The sequence below is a fragment of the Mytilus californianus genome, unplaced genomic scaffold (assembly GCF_021869535.1).
Source record: "Mytilus californianus isolate M0D057914Y unplaced genomic scaffold, xbMytCali1.0.p SCAF_4, whole genome shotgun sequence".
Lineage (NCBI taxonomy): Eukaryota > Metazoa > Mollusca > Bivalvia > Mytilida > Mytilidae > Mytilus > Mytilus californianus.
Window position 1 is genome coordinate 122,240,916 of NW_026262690.1, and position 19,433 is coordinate 122,260,348.

The 19,433-nt window shown below is 32.9% G+C and overlaps 1 protein-coding gene across 3 annotated transcripts in view; it reads right to left on the reverse strand.

Moving 5' to 3' along the window:
- Positions 1–5,280: 5,280 nt before the first annotated feature.
- The window catches only part of LOC127739288 (dipeptidyl peptidase 3-like), a 31,530-nt gene continuing 17,377 nt past the window's right edge, over positions 5,281–19,433 (reverse strand). For all 3 annotated transcript variants that reach the window (XM_052250954.1, XM_052250955.1, XM_052250953.1), the window contains exons 17-19: positions 16,815–16,994; positions 15,401–15,563; positions 5,281–5,587 (exon numbers count right to left, since the gene is read on the reverse strand). In XM_052250954.1, the coding sequence (XP_052106914.1) occupies positions 5,448–5,587; positions 15,401–15,563; positions 16,815–16,994 (483 nt within the window). In that variant the 3' untranslated portion in view covers positions 5,281–5,447. The remainder of the gene's footprint in view (positions 5,588–15,400; positions 15,564–16,814; positions 16,995–19,433) is intronic.

Consider the following 19,433-nt stretch of genomic DNA (forward strand, 5'->3'; position numbering starts at 1 on the left):
AAGAATTGATTTGTATCTGAAAAAGTTTTGGTTAGGGTAAAGTATATCCTTCTAATGGATTTTGCGATAATAAGTAAAACTCAAAGTTGGCAAACATTTACCAAAATTGAAGCTTTTTAAGCCATCTTTATGCGTTTGAAATTTGTTGACATGATATTCTGAATATTTCAGGACTTCCTCAATTCATTTCAGGGTATCACTTAATCGAATTATGGAGGTCCTGAAATATTGAAGAGGCCCTCAATGATTTTTGGGTATCCTGAACTTGAATAAAGGAGGTGTTCGGATATTCGAGGAGCTCCATAAGTTCAATATTTTTTTTTACTAAATCGGCGCCTCATAATATGTACATGTACGTTCTGTCATTTTAAAATAATTCGCTATAGACAGTTACAAAAAAATTATCTGTCCAATCAACATTTCTATCAGATGGTATCACATCCCAAGATATCAATGCTACATGATCAGATAGAACTTCACAAAGTTGAGGTTTTTGTTTAGATTTTGTGGTTAATAAAGAATTCTATCAATTTTTACATTAACTTTATAGAGGATAGGATCTCCAATAAATTACGGATTAAGAATAACCTTTGATTGAATATCTTAAATTTTCTAAATTCCACGAAGTTAATATTCAATTAAATTTCCCAAAGCAGTTAATAAAACTGCCATATTTTTATGGCAATTAATTACATGGAAAAAGATAGAGTATCGCACGCGTAATAACTCTTTGATTTATAGCCATTAAAGTACTATACATGACTATGGTTTATTATGTATACACACTAAACAACAACGTGTAGTTCAACAACAAGATAAGGAATGTACGATTATGTTTTCATCAAAATTTAATTCAAAAATATCATTAAATTTTTCTTAAAGTTATATCGGGAAATGAATATTAGAATTGGTACGTTTCTTTTGTTCCTAGACATACTAAACCAGTGATCAAGATTATTGTGCAGAATTGGAGGCCTGGGAACAAATTGTATACAGTTGAAAGAATCAGAGTGTATATACTTAGAAACTCTTTTTTTATAAATTACAATAAAAATGAAGTCAAATAACCTACTGTTGCCAATGAATTTGAAAAGCATTTTTATGGTCTAACTTACATAAAGCGACTGATTAATTGATTGTTGTTTGCGAAAAATCCAGTGGCAAATATTTCAAGCATCTTCAGGACAAGAACAGATTAACAATAACTATAATAAATAATATAGTGGGCGATCCGGATGAAAGGATTCCATTTTTACTGAAACTGGAAAATGAGGGTATGTTGTATAATCCATATGTGGCAGAAAATGTCGCAAGGGTTCTTTAATGTGCAGAAAGCGTGTATAGCAACTTACAAACTTTCAAACGTGTGACAATATAATTATATACCTATAAAGGTTTAAACTACACGATGTGTTAAAATGGTAGGTTTTTGCCTCATCGCTATTTACACATAGTAGCTTCCATCACATATATACAACACAATTTATACTAACCTTGATATCTAACTATTAATATGTTAATATCTTTATTAATTGAAAGTAAAAATGTTATGTTTCAACCTCGTATTAATCATAACTGACTTTCCTACATATACAAGTCTGAAGGCCATGTTGTAACCCTAGTAACACTGACATGGATGGATCTATGGGATACATTAGTGTTTTATGTCCAGTGGCATGTATAAAATGCATACGCAGGACAAAAACATGTTGATGTGATATAATTTTAAATCCCGAATTGTACTTGACCATTAAACTGAGCCAGATTTTAATGTGCTAATGATAGTTCAGAGCAATACATGTTATCCTACTTGAAAATTTTATTCTGGTTCAGACCAAACCAGTCTTTGCTTTTTTTAATGATGCATGCTTAGTGGAGTAGCAACAATTATTAAATTTTAAATATAAAAATAAGGAGATGTGGTATGATTGCCAATGAGACAACTATCCACCAAAGTTCAAATGAAGTGGATGTAAGCATTTCAAGTCTTATTTTACCTAGCCAGGGATAAAATTCACAACCGCCCACGTGAACTTATACGATGTTGTTCACAATGACATGGAAAAGATATACTACATTTTTGTTCAGTCATATTGTGAACATTTAACAGCCAACGATAAACAAATCTTAAAACTTTTGGACAAATTCAGTGGACATGTTCGTATTACCATTGCCACAACTCCTTCTTGTTCTGGAGTATGATCAAAGAACACTCATCACTAAATTTTTACTTGTAATGAGTAACATGAGAGATGATACTTGTGGAGCAGAAACTACTTACCCTTCCAGAATACCTGATCTCACTCCGGATTTTTGATGGGTTTTATGTCACTTTTCTAGCAATAATCATAAGAAAATCAGTTGTGGAAAAGCAGTCGACGATAAAACGTGTTACAAAAAAACACTAATAAAAGTAAAATAATACTTGACAATATAGTATCAAAGAATGCATGCAATTACTGTCACTATCCTTAAAGTCTGTCAATAAAGATTTTGCACCTTTCTTTGCTCTAATATTGGCTGCTGTACTTCCAAAAAGAGTTTATGTAGTAATGTCATGTACAGTTTTAGCAAAATCCAACTAGAGGCTCTCAAGAGCCTGTGTCGCTCACCTGACTCTACTTTGATTTTAGAAATCATGTAAAGATAGATAAAAATCATAACAGATACCCAAATAATGATTGAGGCCAAATTTTGATTAATATTGGTCCCGTTATTTAATAAGATATCCTGGTGGCCATCTTGAACAGTAAATCGGCAACAAAGTAGCAACACTTGGTCAGCACTTCATAAGGAACATTCATGCCATGTTTGGTTTCATTCCATTCAGTGGTACTCTAAAAGAAGACATTTGTATGTATTTCCCATAGGGTCCTATGTTAAACTAAGCCCCCCCCCCCCCCCCCCCCCCCCCCTAGCAGCCATCTTGGATGATGGATCGACTGCAAAGTAACAACACTTGGTCAGCAACTCATAAGGAACATTCATGCCATGTTTGGTTCAATTCCATTCAGTGGTTCTCTAAAAGAAGACAATTGTATGTATTTCCCATAGGGTCCTATGTTAAAATAAGTCCCCCGCTGTCGGCCATCTTGGATGATGGATCGGCTACAAAGTAACAACACTTGGTCAGCATCTCATAAGGAAGATTCATGCCATGTTTGGTTTCATTCCATTCAGTGGTTCTCTAAAAGATGACATTTGTATGTATTTCCCATAGGTCCTTTGTTAAACTAAGTCCCCTGCTGTCGGCTATCTTGGATGATGGACCGACTGCAAAGTAACAACACTTGGTCAGTACCTCATGAGGAACATTCATGCCATGTTTGGTTCCATTCCATTCAGTGGTTCGCTAAAAGAAGACATTTGTATGTATTTCCCATAGGTCCTTTGTTAAACTAAGTCCCCTGCTGTCGGCCATCTTGGATGATGGACCGACTGCAAAGTAACAACACTTGGTCAGCACCTCATAAGGAACATTCATGCCATGTTTGGTTTCATTCCATTCAGTGGTTCTCTAAAAGAAGACATTTGTATGTATTTCCCATAGGGTCCTATGTTAAACTAAGTCCCCCGCTGGCGGCCATCTTGGATGATGGATCGGCTACAAAGTAACAACACTTGGTCAGCACCTCATAAGGAACATTCATGCCATGTTTGGTTTCATTCCATTCAGTGGTTCTCTAAAAGAAGACATTTGTATGTATTTCCCATAGGGTCCTATGTTAAACTAAGTTCCCCGATGGCGGCCATCTTGGATGATGGATCGGCTACAAAGTAACAACACATGGTCAGCACCTCATAAGGAACATTCATGCCATGTTTGGTTTTATTCCATTCAGTGGTTCTCTAAAAGAAGTCATTTGTATGCATTTCCCATAGGGTCCTATGTTAAACTAAGTCCCCCGCTGGCGGCCATCTTGGATGATGGATTGGCTACAAAGTAACAACACTTGGTCAGCACCTCATAAGGAACATTCATGCAATGTTTGGTTTCATTCCATTCAGTGGTTCTCTAGAAGAAGTTCAAAATGTAAAAAGTTAACGCCGACGACGGACGACACCGGACGCCAAGTGATGAGAAAAGCTCACTTGGCCCTTCGGGCCAGGTGAGCTAAAAAGGAAAGTGAACAGTCTTAATTATCTATTCAAATAAAAGGGGATGACAGGCTTTAAATCAATGAACACAGTAACACAACAACAAGAAAACAAACCAAAAGTCCAATAGGAATAAAAGGGGATGATGGGCTTTAAAACGATGAACACAACAACAAGAAAACAAACCAAAAGTCCAATAGGAATAAAAGGGGATGATGGGCTTTAAATCGATGAACACAACAACAAGAAAACAAACCAAAAGTCCAATAGGAATAAAAGGGGATGATGGGATTTAAATCGATGAACACAACAACAAGAAAACAAACCAAAAGTCCAATAGGAATAAAAGGGGATGATGGGCTTTAAATCGATGAACACAACAACAAGAAAACAAACCAAAAGTCCAATAGGAATAAAAGGGGATGATGGGATTTAAATCGATGAACACAACAACAAGAAAACAAACCAAAAGTCCAATAGGAATAAAAGGGGATGATGGGCTTTAAATCGATGAACACAACAACAAGAAAACAAACCAAAAGTCCAATAGGAATAAAAGGGGATGATGGGCTTTAAATCGATGAACACAACAACAAGAAAACAAACCAAAAGTCCAATAGGAATAAAAGGGGATGATGGGCTTTAAATCGATGAACACAACAACAAGAAAACAAACCAAAAGTCCAATAGGAATAAAAGGGGATGATGGGATTTAAATCGATGAACACAACAACAAGAAAACAAACCAAAAGTCCAATAGGAATAAAAGGGGATGATGGGATTTAAATCGATGAACACAACAACAAGAAAACAAACCAAAAGTCCAATAGGAATAAAAGGGGATGATGGGCTTTAAATCGATGAACACAACAACAAGAAAACAAACCAAAAGTCCAATAGGAATAAAAGGGGATGATGGGATTTAAATCGATGAACACAACAACAAGAAAACAAACCAAAAGTCCAATAGGAATAAAAGGGGATGATGGGATTTAAATCGATGAACACAACAACAAGAAAACAAACCAAAAGTCCAATAGGAATAAAAGGGGATGATGGGATTTAAATCGATGAACACAACAACAAGAAAACAAACCAAAAGTCCAATAGGAATAAAAGGGGATGATGGGATTCAAATCAATAAACACTGTAACCCAATAACAAAAATAATAAAAAGAAGCATCAGGATTTCTAGAATAGTTTAATCATCATAAATGACTGTTTCATAATCCCTGTATTCTGTTCCATTTTTAAGTAATTATCTTGGATAATTTGACAATTGGTTCGACTGTTTTTGACTTTTTTTGCTGGAATGTCTATATTTGGTCTACACAACACTCAGTCACATTTTAAGTGGTGAAAAATTGCTGATCTTTTTCCATTAATTCCTTAAGAATGTCATCCACTTCTGATGTAGGAAATCTGTCAATAAACGACTGTACCAGTCCATCTGCAGAAGATTCGTAACTTTGTAACTTCACTGTAGGTCCTGGAATATAAAATCATAACATAACAAAATTAGTCATAATCACTATATGCACATATTAAAAAAAACTGAAAAATATAAATTAGGTGTATAAATAAATAAGAGGCCTCCATATGGGAATAAAGCAGTATTTCAGAAATACACTGATAAAGCAATGGCACATCTTAATAACCTGTTAAATTTATTTAACACTCCTAGAATCAGTTGATATAGAGATTGACAAATTGAATAGGTACTTGTCTATTGTTGTATACTGTATGTTGATCTTTATAATTGTTTTGTCAATTTGTTGCTGTTTTATTAATGCAGGTATATCCCACATCTCCTTTTCTTCATTAACGCAGGTATATCCCACATCTCCTTTTCTTCATTAATGCAGGTATATATCCCACACCTTCTTTTCTTCATTAATACAGGTATATCCCACACCTCCTTTTCTTCATTAATGCAGGTATATCCCACATCTCCTTTTCTTCATATCAACAAGGGTAAACATTTTGTGGAATATGCAAAATTTGTAGTCAGTTTATAGGTGAATAATATAGGGAGGGCTCAAGTGACTTTACCTTATATTTACACCTGAAATTCACCTAAGAAAAATTTTGTTCTCTACACTTAAATGTTGTATAAATCAGGTCTTCAGTAAATTAAATAGAATTGACCTTTTGACATTAAATTTGGTTAACACTTTTATGATGTCAGTTGTAATTGTTAAAGAACAACTATTATAATTTTTTACTGTACAACAGAATTAACTTCAACTAGTCTGATTGTAGGATTCTGGCAAGTCGAACTAATTACTTTCACCTCTGATTAGATGATTTGTGAATAACATGATAATGAGATCATTTTTATCTTTGGAAATTGCAGACATTTGGAGAATGTCTATGAATAAAAAGCAGATTCTATTTTAAAACTTATGAATAATATGATCTATATTTACAGGAAAGACCAACCCTTTAGTAATGTAAATACTTTGTACTTATGTAATACTTTGTAAACCTACTGTGTACATCAGAACTTGATTAATAAAAAATGTGGCTATCTAATCTATAGTGACAAGACATAATAAGGAAATCCATGTTTGTTTGAGTGGCACTTATGACAACTTGTACTGCTAAATATACCAGCTACTTATACCGCTGAATCACGGAAAAACTTCCTCAATTTCTCACACCTAAATATCTTTGAAGTAAAGAGTAGGAAAAAAAACTGCAGTTACACCTAAATATATTTGCAGTATAAAAGGATAAAAAAAAATCTGAAAAACTATAGCAATCATGTTTTCCTGTTATGCAGGAATTTGTCAATACTACTGCTGCTTTTTTTTTAATTACCGTATATCAAAATTTATATCTGATGATTAAGTTACTGTGAGTTCAGAAATTTTATATTGCGAGGTTTTTATTAATGCGAATAATGTGACTCTTTGAGTATCATATAATAAGAACTTGCAAACTGATATCTTGTATATATATCCATAGGTAGCTTTTCCTAAAATCGCCATGATAAAATTGGCATTTTAGTTCATTCTTCAAAAATCGCAATAATAAATGCATGCAATAATTTCTGCTTTTACAGTATACCATATATCAAAACTGAAAATTGCTTAGAGTTTCAAAGTTGTGGATAAATTTAACAGAGAGTATTTAAGATCTGCATTTGAAAAGATGAAGACTAGGGAACGGAATTAAAAAAAAACTCTAACAAAATCCAGCTTGGTCAGCATATCTTACTAGGGAACAAAAATGCGCTCCTGGAGCAGCTGGATACAACCGCAGAGGTCGAACTCTGAACAGTTGGGGCAAGTATGGACACAACATTCAAGCTTGATACAGCTCTGAATTTGGATAGTGATTTAATATTTGACACATTATAGATTTCTGACACAGAATAAATGTGGTCAGATAACTTAAAAATTTGAAATGGGACATTTAATCTACTTAATGGTCCAATATCCAAAATCTAATTCCATGATTAGATTCAGCATATGAAAAAAAACCATGAATTCAAACAAAGTTTAATTTTGGACCCTTTGGACCTTAATATGAACTAATTTGAAAACAAGGCCCAAAATTAAAAATCTGAATGCACAGTTAGATTCAGCATATCATAGAACCACAAGAATTCAGTTTTTGATGAAATCAAACAAAGTCTAATTTTGGACCCTTTGGACCTCAATGTAGATCTATTTAAAAATGTCCAAGTATCCAATATAGTAATACATGGTAAAAACCTCAAACAATTCAAGACTTTAAATTAATCCTCATTGAAATTGGTTAAAAGATTTGTATTTATTTTCAATTGAAGGTTTCTTGCTGTTGTGCAATACTTTGCTGTTGCGCAATACTTAGTAAATCTGTTTACAAACTAAATATAATAATTTACACACCCTATTTGGTGTATCTCCTGCCATATCAGTATTTGTTGTTTCTTTAAATAGATCAGAAATAATTTATGTTAGAACCAGCTTAGTCAGTATTAGAAAAGTCTTGTTTTTGGCCCCTATTTGGCCTCTAGTTTCTTAACGATTAAAGCCATAACCCACAAAATCGACCCAAACCTTCTGTGTGTGGTATGGAACCTTGTGGTACAATTTCATAGAGATCCATTGACTAATACTTAAGTATTATTCCGGAAACCAGAAAAACCTTTTTGATGTTAAAATTGCTTAGACTAAACTCAACATTATCAAGCTGTAGACCAAATATAAATGCACTCCCCCACAGAAGCCAGGAAAAGTCTGATGGAAGTTTTCTTCCTTTGGTCTTTCCCATGGATGGATGGATGGATGGACAGACGGATGGAGTGGAGCGATTACCAGACCTGCATTCGCCTTTGTTGATACAGGTAAAAACATAAAAACTTTGGAGAAAGCATTTAAACAAACAAAATAAAAATTTCCAGTAATGGACATATCAATGTTTGAACAGGTAAAAAAAATTTTATAAAGTACATAAAAATTAGAGTCAGATCTGCTAAATAGAGAGATACAAAAAAGTTGAATTAAAGGGCAAGTAAATAACAGAAAAATTTTCATGCATAAAAAAAGAATAATACCTAAAAGTTTGGTAAAAGGTCTAGTATAAAACAGGAAAATCTCTACTGATAAGCTTTGCTTATTGTTGAAGGCCTTACGGTGACCTATTGTTGTTAATTTCTGTGTCATTTGGTCTCTTGTGGAGAGTTGTCTCTTTGGCAATCATACCACATCTTAATTCATTTTTTGTAATTCCATATTTTAAAATACTGCCCTTGTTTCAGAGGGCGCACCACGGATATAAACAAGAAAAACTTGTGATATATCATTTTTTAGTTTATAACAATATCAACTTTCCCTCAAGGTCAGATAAAAATAAACCATATATATAAAGAAATGTTGTTTATATTTTCTACTTTTCTAATTTATTAACATGTTGTTATAACTTGCTAAATAAAAATATGGTAAAACATGAGAGGCTTAAATTATAAACACATGTTTTTGAAAGGATGTTGTTGTAGTAAAGTTAACCTTGACCAAGATATGGAAAAGCAAGCCAAAACTATACATACATATCACCTTTGATATCGTAATCAAACAAATTGCCCAATTGGGGTCATTTATTTCATTGATATCAGAGAATTAAATGTAAAAATAATCACTGTTAAAAGTGCACATCACCTTTTGGAAACGTAAGGATATGTAACCAGTTGAAACAGAGAAAAGTGAAAGTGCTGGTTTATATTAGTTTTATTATTTTATGGTCTTATATAAAGTATAAATATAGCTCTGTATCAGTCTGAATTCAAGAATCTAGTGAGTGGTTGTTTTTATTTATCTATAAATTTTATATATCACTCAGTGAGATATCTGACAGTCCTTTCTCATTTCTTTTTTCACAGTGATGAATTCGTTCCTATTTTAGAGTATTTTTTTTTTAACAGAATCTGAGTTGGTGAATCGATTGCTCAAATGAAACAATTTGATGAGGATTAATACAAAAAAAGTTTACCCAAGAACCACATAAACAAATATGGAGGATTTATTTCTATTCATAAAAGGGAGACTAAATTTCATGGACAAGAACCATCAACAAAATGCAAATTTCTCTGTAGTCTTTATACTAAGAATTTATCATAATCATGAACTCAAGTTATCATGAGAATACATTTTTCATGAAGCCAAGAAAATTGGTTTCCATGAAAATACAATATAATTTGTATAACTTAAAGTTTGTTGTATAGCTTCTGTGATCATCTAAACAAGAACTCACAGTTACTAGTAAATTGACTAATAGAATAGAATAGAATAGAAAAGAATAGAATAGAATAGAATATTTTTATTTCCCAAATTACAGGGCCCATAAAGGGCATAAAATCAGTTACAATTGATTGACATAATTCATATAATATATTTGATGGTTATCTCAAATATGGCCTGTTGTCACTTTCAAAGTTTTCTTTGACCAATAAAAGTTGGTCAATCTTTTTAAAGGATTTTTAATAGTGACAACCATCAAAGAAAGCTTTGATCAAAAACAATGACAGACCTTGATAGAATAGAACCTCATCCTATTTTTTTGAAACTTGGATGGGCTATGATGAGAGAACTAGCCAATCATAGAGCAGTTTAGGAATGATGCAATTTTTGTTTGCAAAACAAGAGCACATGGCAAAATTGGCGGATGAGTTCAAGCATGAGTAAAGTTTTATTGAATTTATTATGATCAGTGGTTCAAATTTACAAAGAAGCAGATTGAATGTTGCTTTGAACATTCCAAAATAATTCCTAAATTTGACCTCACTGTAAAGTTGTTAAAGGAGAGTGTTGAAAGTACTTCTTTGTCATCTTCTTAGCAAACAGTTTCTTGTCCCCTTTCTCCTCATTTTTGAACGATTTCTAATTCGCCTGCTCAAAATGGTAATACACGGAATACACAGTGAAAGTGCAATGCAGTTCATTGGAGCCATTTTTCTCTGTGAAAACATGGAACTCCTGCCTTTTCTATGACCAAGTTTTTGATGGAAAACTGATAGTGACAACAAGGTTTTAATAAAGAGCTGCCCCACAAGTGCATGATAGGCCCGTCGGCCTTTTAGCTCGTGTTTATGCTTTAAAAGAATTCATATGACCAACTAGAAATACTGTGAGCACTGCTCAAATAGACTCCCGAAAAAAATAAATGGGGAATGTGTCCATGGGACACAGATGATGCCCCCGCTTGCATATAACGTTATAAAGGGCCATAACTCAAGAACTGTAAAAGTAACACTACCCAAATTTGAACTTGATCTGAGTTTTGTGGTAATAAGCATTGTTTAGAAGTTTCATAACATTTAGTTGACGTAAACTTAAATTATTGAACAGAAACAAAAAATTCAGCAATTTTTCCATTTTTAAAGGGGCATAACTCTAGAACAGTAAAAGTGACGCCAACAAAATTCCATCTTTATCTGTGTTTTGTGGTAGTAATCATTGTGCATAAGTTTCATAACATTTGGTTGAGGCAAACTAAAGTTGGAGAACAGAAACAAATTTTCAGCAATTTTGAAATTTGTAAAGGGGCATAACTCTAGAACGGTAAAAGTGACGCCAACAAAATTCAAACATGATCTGTGTATTGTGGTAATTAGCATTGTGCATAAATTTCATAACATTTGGTTGAGGCAAACTAAAGTTAGAGAACAAAAACTAATATTTCAGCAATTTTTCCATTTGTAAAGGTGCATAACTGTAGAAAGGTGAAAGTGACACCACCAAAATTTAAACTTGATCTGTGTTTTGTGGTAATAAACATTGCGGATAAGTTTCATAACATTTGGTTGAGGCAAACTCAAGTTAGAGAACAGAAACCAATTTTGGGACGTACAGACGTACAGACGGACAAGGGTAAAACTTAATGCCCCCTCCGCTACGGCGGGGGCATAAAAAACCAACATGTATACACATTAGTACCCATTGACACAAAACATGAATAAGTTGGCACTAATAAGGCTACCTCAAGTTTAACTAAGTTTGTGGTCTTGATTTTTGAAGACTTTAGATTTGGCATTTGCTGCTCCTCCACCAATCAAGGGACATTTAACAAGTCTAATTAGTGACATGTCTTCTTGCAAACTGATACCTTTTCAGCTATCATTTTTAAAGTGTTCCAGACTTTACACACTGTACAAGGCAGGTAAACTTGATGCTGGATGTTAACCATCCATCAGTCAATATATCTATTCCCTCTCCCCCCCTCCCATCAACTAATATGTATAGCACATTCAAAATTTTTGGTCAATGCATTTGCTATTTATAACAATGTTTCCATATTCCTTTGTGTAAATTACTTTATAGTTTAGTCAATTTCTTATATCCCATTCTTACCATCCAGTAAAGGGGTGATTATCTAAATTTAGATTGGAAAAAAATGAGGACAGAGCACTTTAAGGACAAGGAGAACTTATAGGAGTGAATATAGACATAATTAATATAGTCATTATGAAACACAAATTTTTTTTTTTTTATTCCTAATAGTTCGTTGAAAAAATGAAATCAACTCTAAAACAGCTTATTATATCACCACTATCGGTACTGCAATAAATTACCCTAATGATTTCATTAATATCTGAACATATTGTGTAAATTGTAATTCATCAACAGATATTTTAAGTACTTGAGATGTTTAATATAGTTTTTCCACATGTAGTTAATCTATTTCATAATTCTTATATCAAATTGTCAGAAAAAAACATTTCTAGAAATAAGGTTAGGCCATTGAAGTTGATTTTTTCAGAAATGATTTCTTTTGACATGTGTTTCAATAGGAAGTAGGTTTTTATTTCTTTTCATCTTTTGATGATTGATAATTTAGAATTCTTATATTAAACATGCTAGAACAAAACAAAATATTTCAGGAAACAGGGTTAGGCCATTGGACATTAATTTTAGATAATTAAGAATTCTTTATTTAACATGCTAGAATAAAACAAAGTATTTCAGGAAACAGGGTTAGGCCATTGGACATTAATTTTTCTGAATTTAAAAATTCAACAAGTTTATGAGATATAAGAGATTTTTTTTTACTAGTTTATGGGATATTAGACATATAGATTCCACCACTGCATCAAGTGTGTTACAATATTTCTCCACTCAAGACAGTTAAATTTTAATATTTAAAGCTTAGGCTTGCCAAGTTTTTTAAATAATTAAAATTAAACTGTTGAGAGTGGAGCAATATCGTAATACACGAGTTATAGTGGTGGAATCTGTTTCTATAATGATTTTTAGACGATATCTAAACAAAGTTTATCCTTCCTTTTCAAAGATTTGCTTATGTTCTTTTTATGTGACGTCATCAAGCATGGTCGCCTTTTTTCATGACGTCAAAATAGAAAATTCAGAAGAAACCAAGACAATTTGATGTCATAATTGAATTTCGACCAATCATTTGCCGAGAACAAAGTTTTCCCTAGAGATGAGAAATATTTTTCTCACACCGATCAAGAAATGTGAAAAAAGCATGAAAATTAGTAACCTGAATAATTCAGTCCCTCCCCGTGATCGACTCTCCAACTCGCGAGGGCCTGAATTCTTTATACAATAAAAACGCGTCACGAATCCAGGATTTTGATTGGTACTCTCTGTGAGAAAGAGCCAATCAGCTAATAGCTTAATGTTATCGAGATAGGTAAATCCCGAGCTAATTCCGAATGATTATTTGACGATTTTGTATTGACAAGGCCTTCAGGCGTTAATGTAGCCATCGTAGAGCAGTGGAATATAAAGACTGAATTATTAGGGTTAGAAAATTAGAGAAATAAGATTTTTATCTTCAATTCACTTCTAATGACGACTGTTGAATTTTCAAAGGCATAATTTAATCAGTCTAAAATATTTCACACCTTCTGTACTAATAAGCTGATGACCGATTATATTGATATATTTTCTAATCCTTGAAATTAAATGCATTATAAAAATTATGCATATTTATATGATTTGATTCAACGTCATAGTAAGTTACATGTTTATGTGGGTTTTACATTTCCTATTTTACAATTTCAAAATAAGTCTTAAAGGAACCTTACTCAGTGAATTTTAGAATAAATAATTCAAGAATTCAACATTAAAAAGTCCATTTATAATGGAATAAAAGGAATAACTAATCCAAGATTTCAAATATTCAATGAGTGACCATATTTATTCACGAATGCATGTATCATATGAGTTAATTATTAGTGTTGTTCAGTCGTAAGTTGAAAATTATTCAATATTTAAATTCTTGGATTAGTTCTTCCATTTATATCATTAAAAATTAACTTTTAATGGAAATAAAGTTGAAAATTTTGGAACTATATCTTTTTCTTAACATTCTCAATTTAACTTGTTTTGATGCAAGGCCTTCAACAATGTCTTGACAACACCCAAAGTGAGGAGTGAAATTATCTGACTGATTTCACAGGTGTTAGTCTAAAGGCCTGTTTTGTTATTTCAAAGGACCAAAAAGTTGAAATATCAATATTTAGATGAAAAAGATGCTATAAAAATTTTGCTACCACTGTTTTAAGCTTTACTATTATTTTAACTAAGGGCAAGAGTATTTGTAATATTCAATTTCCTATAATTTAATCGGCCATCTGTCCATCAACTAACTTGTTCAGTCTCATCATGGATGTGTGACCAAAAGTAAATCAAATAATTCCCTTGCAATGGTATTTTTTTACTAAGTGTAGGCATCAATGCATGAACTTAGAACAACTTTGCTTCTAAAGGAGCAGGTTAACAAAGGGCTAAAATTGACCCTAAGATTTTGATGCTTTTTTCTAAATCAGGCCAAAATATGTCAAATTTAACATCGATGCAGTGGTGATCCTACTATTAGTACAAAATAAGTTATTTTTGGCACCTGACATTGTAAAATATGAAGTTACGACCCTTTAATTATGCATTATTTGTAAAGTTACATCAATTTTGGCCCATAATTTATGACAGTATTTAGCATAGCCCCCATCCCTAATCCAGAATTCTTTTGTTTCTAGGAATTCAATATTAACATAGGCACCTTTTATTGCAGAACATTTTGGATTGTGGGTAGCGGGTAGTGTTTTTCTAAAGCTTTTATGTCCTTAACATGCAAAAAAACATCGTATATTAACAACTTCTCCAAAATGTGCTGACTTTGGAGCCTATTTTATCGGCATTAAGGCTATTGAAATGGTCCCATTTAAGAACCAAATTGTGATCTTTGTGATAGGTTATGATGAAGTTGAAATTCAATGGCATATTTTGCCAAAAGCGAACCTTTTAACTTTCAGTACTCTTAGGATGCCAAGTGATTAAAAACATAAAAAAAAATTAGCAAAGGGTTCCACAAAACGTAACAAGTGAGAAATCTGAAGGGTAGAAAATGGTTCATGACTTTACTTTGTTACACATGTTACATTATAATTGAAACTATTCAATCATTGAAGATGGGAGATAACTCTGATTGAATCTTGTGCTAGTTCATAAAATTAGGAATTCTGGTCATTTATTTTCATTTGAATTAAGAAATTGCAATGTCAATAGTTAAAACAGAAAGATGGCCATATATTTCCTATTGAATTTGAAGAGTGTAATGAATAGAAAAAATTATAAATGTTGGACAATAACGGTTATATATCAAAATGTGAGAACCAACCAAAAGAAAATATTTGAAAACATTGAAACATATTGTAAATCAATTTTACTGTAGAGGTATCCTAATTTCTCATCCAAAATTGATTGGTTAGTTTTCTATCCATTAACAATCATGTCAAAAACTTTCTGTTAATATTTTGGCTGATTCTAGCTTAATCGAGTAAATGTTTACTTACCCTCTACTGTGGTATTATGCTGAACCATCATTTTTCTGGGAGTTTTACGAGCCAGAACTACACTTCTCAAACTGAGGAAATGTGGTTCTTCATCATCATGTACTTCAGAGTAATGACCGTACATAGCTGTAGCTGCCTCTACATCACCTGTAGACTTGTATACCTGTAAACAAAGGAAGCTAGAATTAGTGATCTAGTGATCACAGATACACCTCCACATCACCTGTAGACTTGTTTCTCCGAAAAGGGCATAACTCTAAAAGTAGATAGGTTTCGATTGACACAATTTGAGCAAGTGTTTCTTCCCTTTTGTTTCCATTATGAAGGTCTAAGAGTGCAAATTTCTTCATAAATCAGTGGAATACAACTTATTATACAGACTTAAGAAAAAGGGTTTCCCTGAACAATTTTTTATTTCTTTTAGCCTTGCTTAATTCATCACTACAATCTAGTAAGGACCTGTCATCAGACTTGTATGTATAGCATGTTTCAATTTGGTTAGTCCATTAAGAAAATCAACCCATTATCCATCTAAAATGGCGGACAAGGAAAAAATAACATAAACTCAAATTACGTCATTCAAAACCTATCTATAGTATATGTACATAAGACCTAAAGCCCTATCCACTGCTAACACATTGCTTAATTTTTCAAGGAAATTCCCATTTATGATCATCCAAAAACATAAATAAAGGGGTGCCACACAAAATTTTAGTTCTGAGATAGTCAATTTTTTCCATGTCTGCTTTAATTTTCACCTACAAAAGTCATGTATTAACATCAGGAATATACCGGTATGCAGTATTGGGATCAGTACAACATTGCCTGCATGCAAACATCAACTTATGGATGATATCATCTCACAGTAGGTTTAAATCAGAGTGAGTAAAAATAGAAAAGTGACATCAAATTTTTAAGTAAGAATTTATATCAATCATTCTTTTTCTCTATTCATCTGTGTAAAAAAATAAGTGGATACATTGAAAAAAAATTATGCGATAAATCTTTTTTACAACCTCTGCATTGAAAAAACAACTTTTTATGAACTCCATTAATTGTAAATTTAAATCTATAAAAACTGAACTTTACAAATATTCTAAAGTCATTGGCATACAATTTTCAAAGATTTGGCCAAGTATTACTTTAACTCCATTGAAACAACCCACAAAATAGTCTTATTTGTCAGACGATAAAGGAACCTTGTTCTTTAACAGTAAATGTCAAAATCAATGTTCAAAATAATCTGCATTTGAATTTTTTAAAAATTGGTTATCTTTTAATATGTTCTAGAAGTGTGACAGATATAAGAATCATATCCTAGTTCTGCTGAATAATGGGAAGAGTATACATAGCAGTTTTTGTAAAAAGTAATTGATACCATAATATCATGATACTTCCTTTTAAAACATTTTACCTGGAGTTTTCGTAGGAAATTTCCAATGGCTGGTTTTCCGACAGGTAAAATCTTAGTACGATCCAGTTTTAAATGTATATCTTCTTTTCCATCATCTCCTGTTGTCTTGGTGATTGTTATCAGACCTTGTCCAGCTTCTATCATTACTCGTAATATAACATATCTGCCATTCATATGAGCCTACAACAGAGAGGTTAAAGGTCATTTGTATCCATCATTATCAATTGTCTTTGAGACTGTGCCGATCAAATGATACGTTGATTTTATCATCATTATAAAAATAAAAAGGTGTGGTATGATTGCCAAAGACCAAAGGACAAGAATATAAATAAACTGCTTTGCTAAGCGCAGCTGGATACGCCTGCAGAGGTCCAACCCTGAACAGTTAGTGCAAAAATGGACACAATATTCAAGCTTGATACAGGTCTGAATTTGGATTGTAATTAAATATTTGACATATCAAAGGTTTCTGAATAAATGTAGTCAAAGAACTTGAAATTGGTTATATGAATTGAATTTATATTCAATTAAAGATTTCTTGCTGTTGTGAATACACTGTGCTGTTGCGCAATACTAAGTAAATCTGTTGTCAAATAAAGTTCAATTTCTTCTAAATGACATATTTGAAATTTATGAAAATCAATAGGGAGATTACATCAATAGCTATAAATAATTCACCAAAGTTTCATGAGAACTGATGAAAGCATTTTTGAGTTATTGTCGAAAAACTGGAAAATCCCCCCTTTTTTAATGAATAAAACCCTATAACTCAGAAATGTAAAATGTAAAATTTATAAAATTCTAAAGGGAGCTTACATCAACAGATATAAACAATTCATCAAAGTTTCATGAGAATTGCTGAAAGCATTTTTTAGTTATTGTCAGAAAACTGGAAAATCCCCCTTTTTTTATGAATAAAACCCTGTAACTCGGAAACGTAAAATCTAAAATTCATGAAGATCGAAAGGGAGCTCATGTAAATAGATATAAACAATTCACCAAAATTTCTTACAAGTTGGTGAAAGCATTCTTGAGTTATTGTCGGAAAACTGGAAAATCCCCCCTTTTTTAATGAATAAAACCCCAAAACTCGAAAACGGTAAATCTGAAATTTATAAAAAACGAAAGGGAACTCACGTCAATATATATAAACAATTCATTAAAGTTTCATGCATATTAGTTAAAAGTTTTTTTGAGTTAATGTCCGGCATGTTGACGACAGATGGACAGACGGACGGACAGACGGACGAAAAGACAGTCAACGGTATACCGTAATACGTCCCGTAAACGGGTGTATAAAAACTAAAGATAATCCATGAAACAATACCCCTCTTGTAGATGTACCTCATAACTGGTGATTTCCACTCTTTAATTTAGCCATAGAAATGGTCTTACATTTACAACCTTTTTCCGTTTAGACATATAAATTGCAGCGATATACTAAGCTTTCATTGGTTTTCAATATAGTGATATCAAATAAGCATACCTGTCTCCAAGATCCAGTATCTGGGGAATAGAAATATAATACCAGTAAACCAGCTCTAGCCATGATTAACTAGTTAACATACCTGTCTCCTAGATCCAGTATTTGGGGAGTAGAAATCTAATACCAGTAAACCAGCTCTAGCCATGATTAACTAGTAAACATACCTGTCTCCAAGATCCAGTATCTGGGGAGTAGAAATCTAATACCAGTAAACCAGCTCTAGCCATGATTAACTAGTTAACATACCTGTCTCCAAAATCCAGTATCTGGGGAGTAGAAATCTAATACCATTAAACCAGCTCTAGACATGATTAACTAGTTAACATACCTGTCTCCAAGATCCAGTATCTGGGGAGTAGAAATCTAATACCAGTAAACCAGCTCTAGCCATGATTAACTAGTTAACATACCTGTCTCCAAGATCCAGTATCTGGGGAGTAGAAATCTAATACCAGTAAACCAGCTCTAGCCATGATTAACTAGTTAACATACCTGTCTCCAAGATCCAGTATCTGGGGAGTAGAAATCTAATACCAGTAAACCAGCTCTAGCCATGATTAACTAGTTAACATACCTGTCTCCAAGATCCAGTATCTGGGGAGTAGAAATCTAATACCAGTAAACCAGCTCTAGCCATGATTAACTAGTTAACATACCTGTCTCCAATATCCAGTATCTGGGGAGTAGAAATCTAATACCAGTAAACCAGCTCTAGCCATGATAAACTAGTTAACATACCTGTCTCCAAGATCCAGTATCTGGGGAGTAGAAATCTAATACCAGTAAACCAGCTCTAGCCATGATTAACTAGTTAACATACCTGTCTCCAAGATCCAGAATCTGGGGAGTCGAAATCTAATACCCGTAAACCAGCTCTAGCCATGATTAACTAGTTAACATACCTGTCTCCAAGATCCAGTATCTGGGGTGTCGAAATCTAATACCAGTAAACCAGCTCTAGCCATGATTAACTAGTTAACATACCTGTCTCCAAGATCCAGTATCTGGGGTGTCGAAATCTAATACCCGTAAACCAGCTCTAGCCATGATTAACTAGTTAACATACCTGTCTCTAAGATCCAGTATCTGGGGAGTAGAAATCTAATACCATTAAACCAGCTCTAGCCATGATT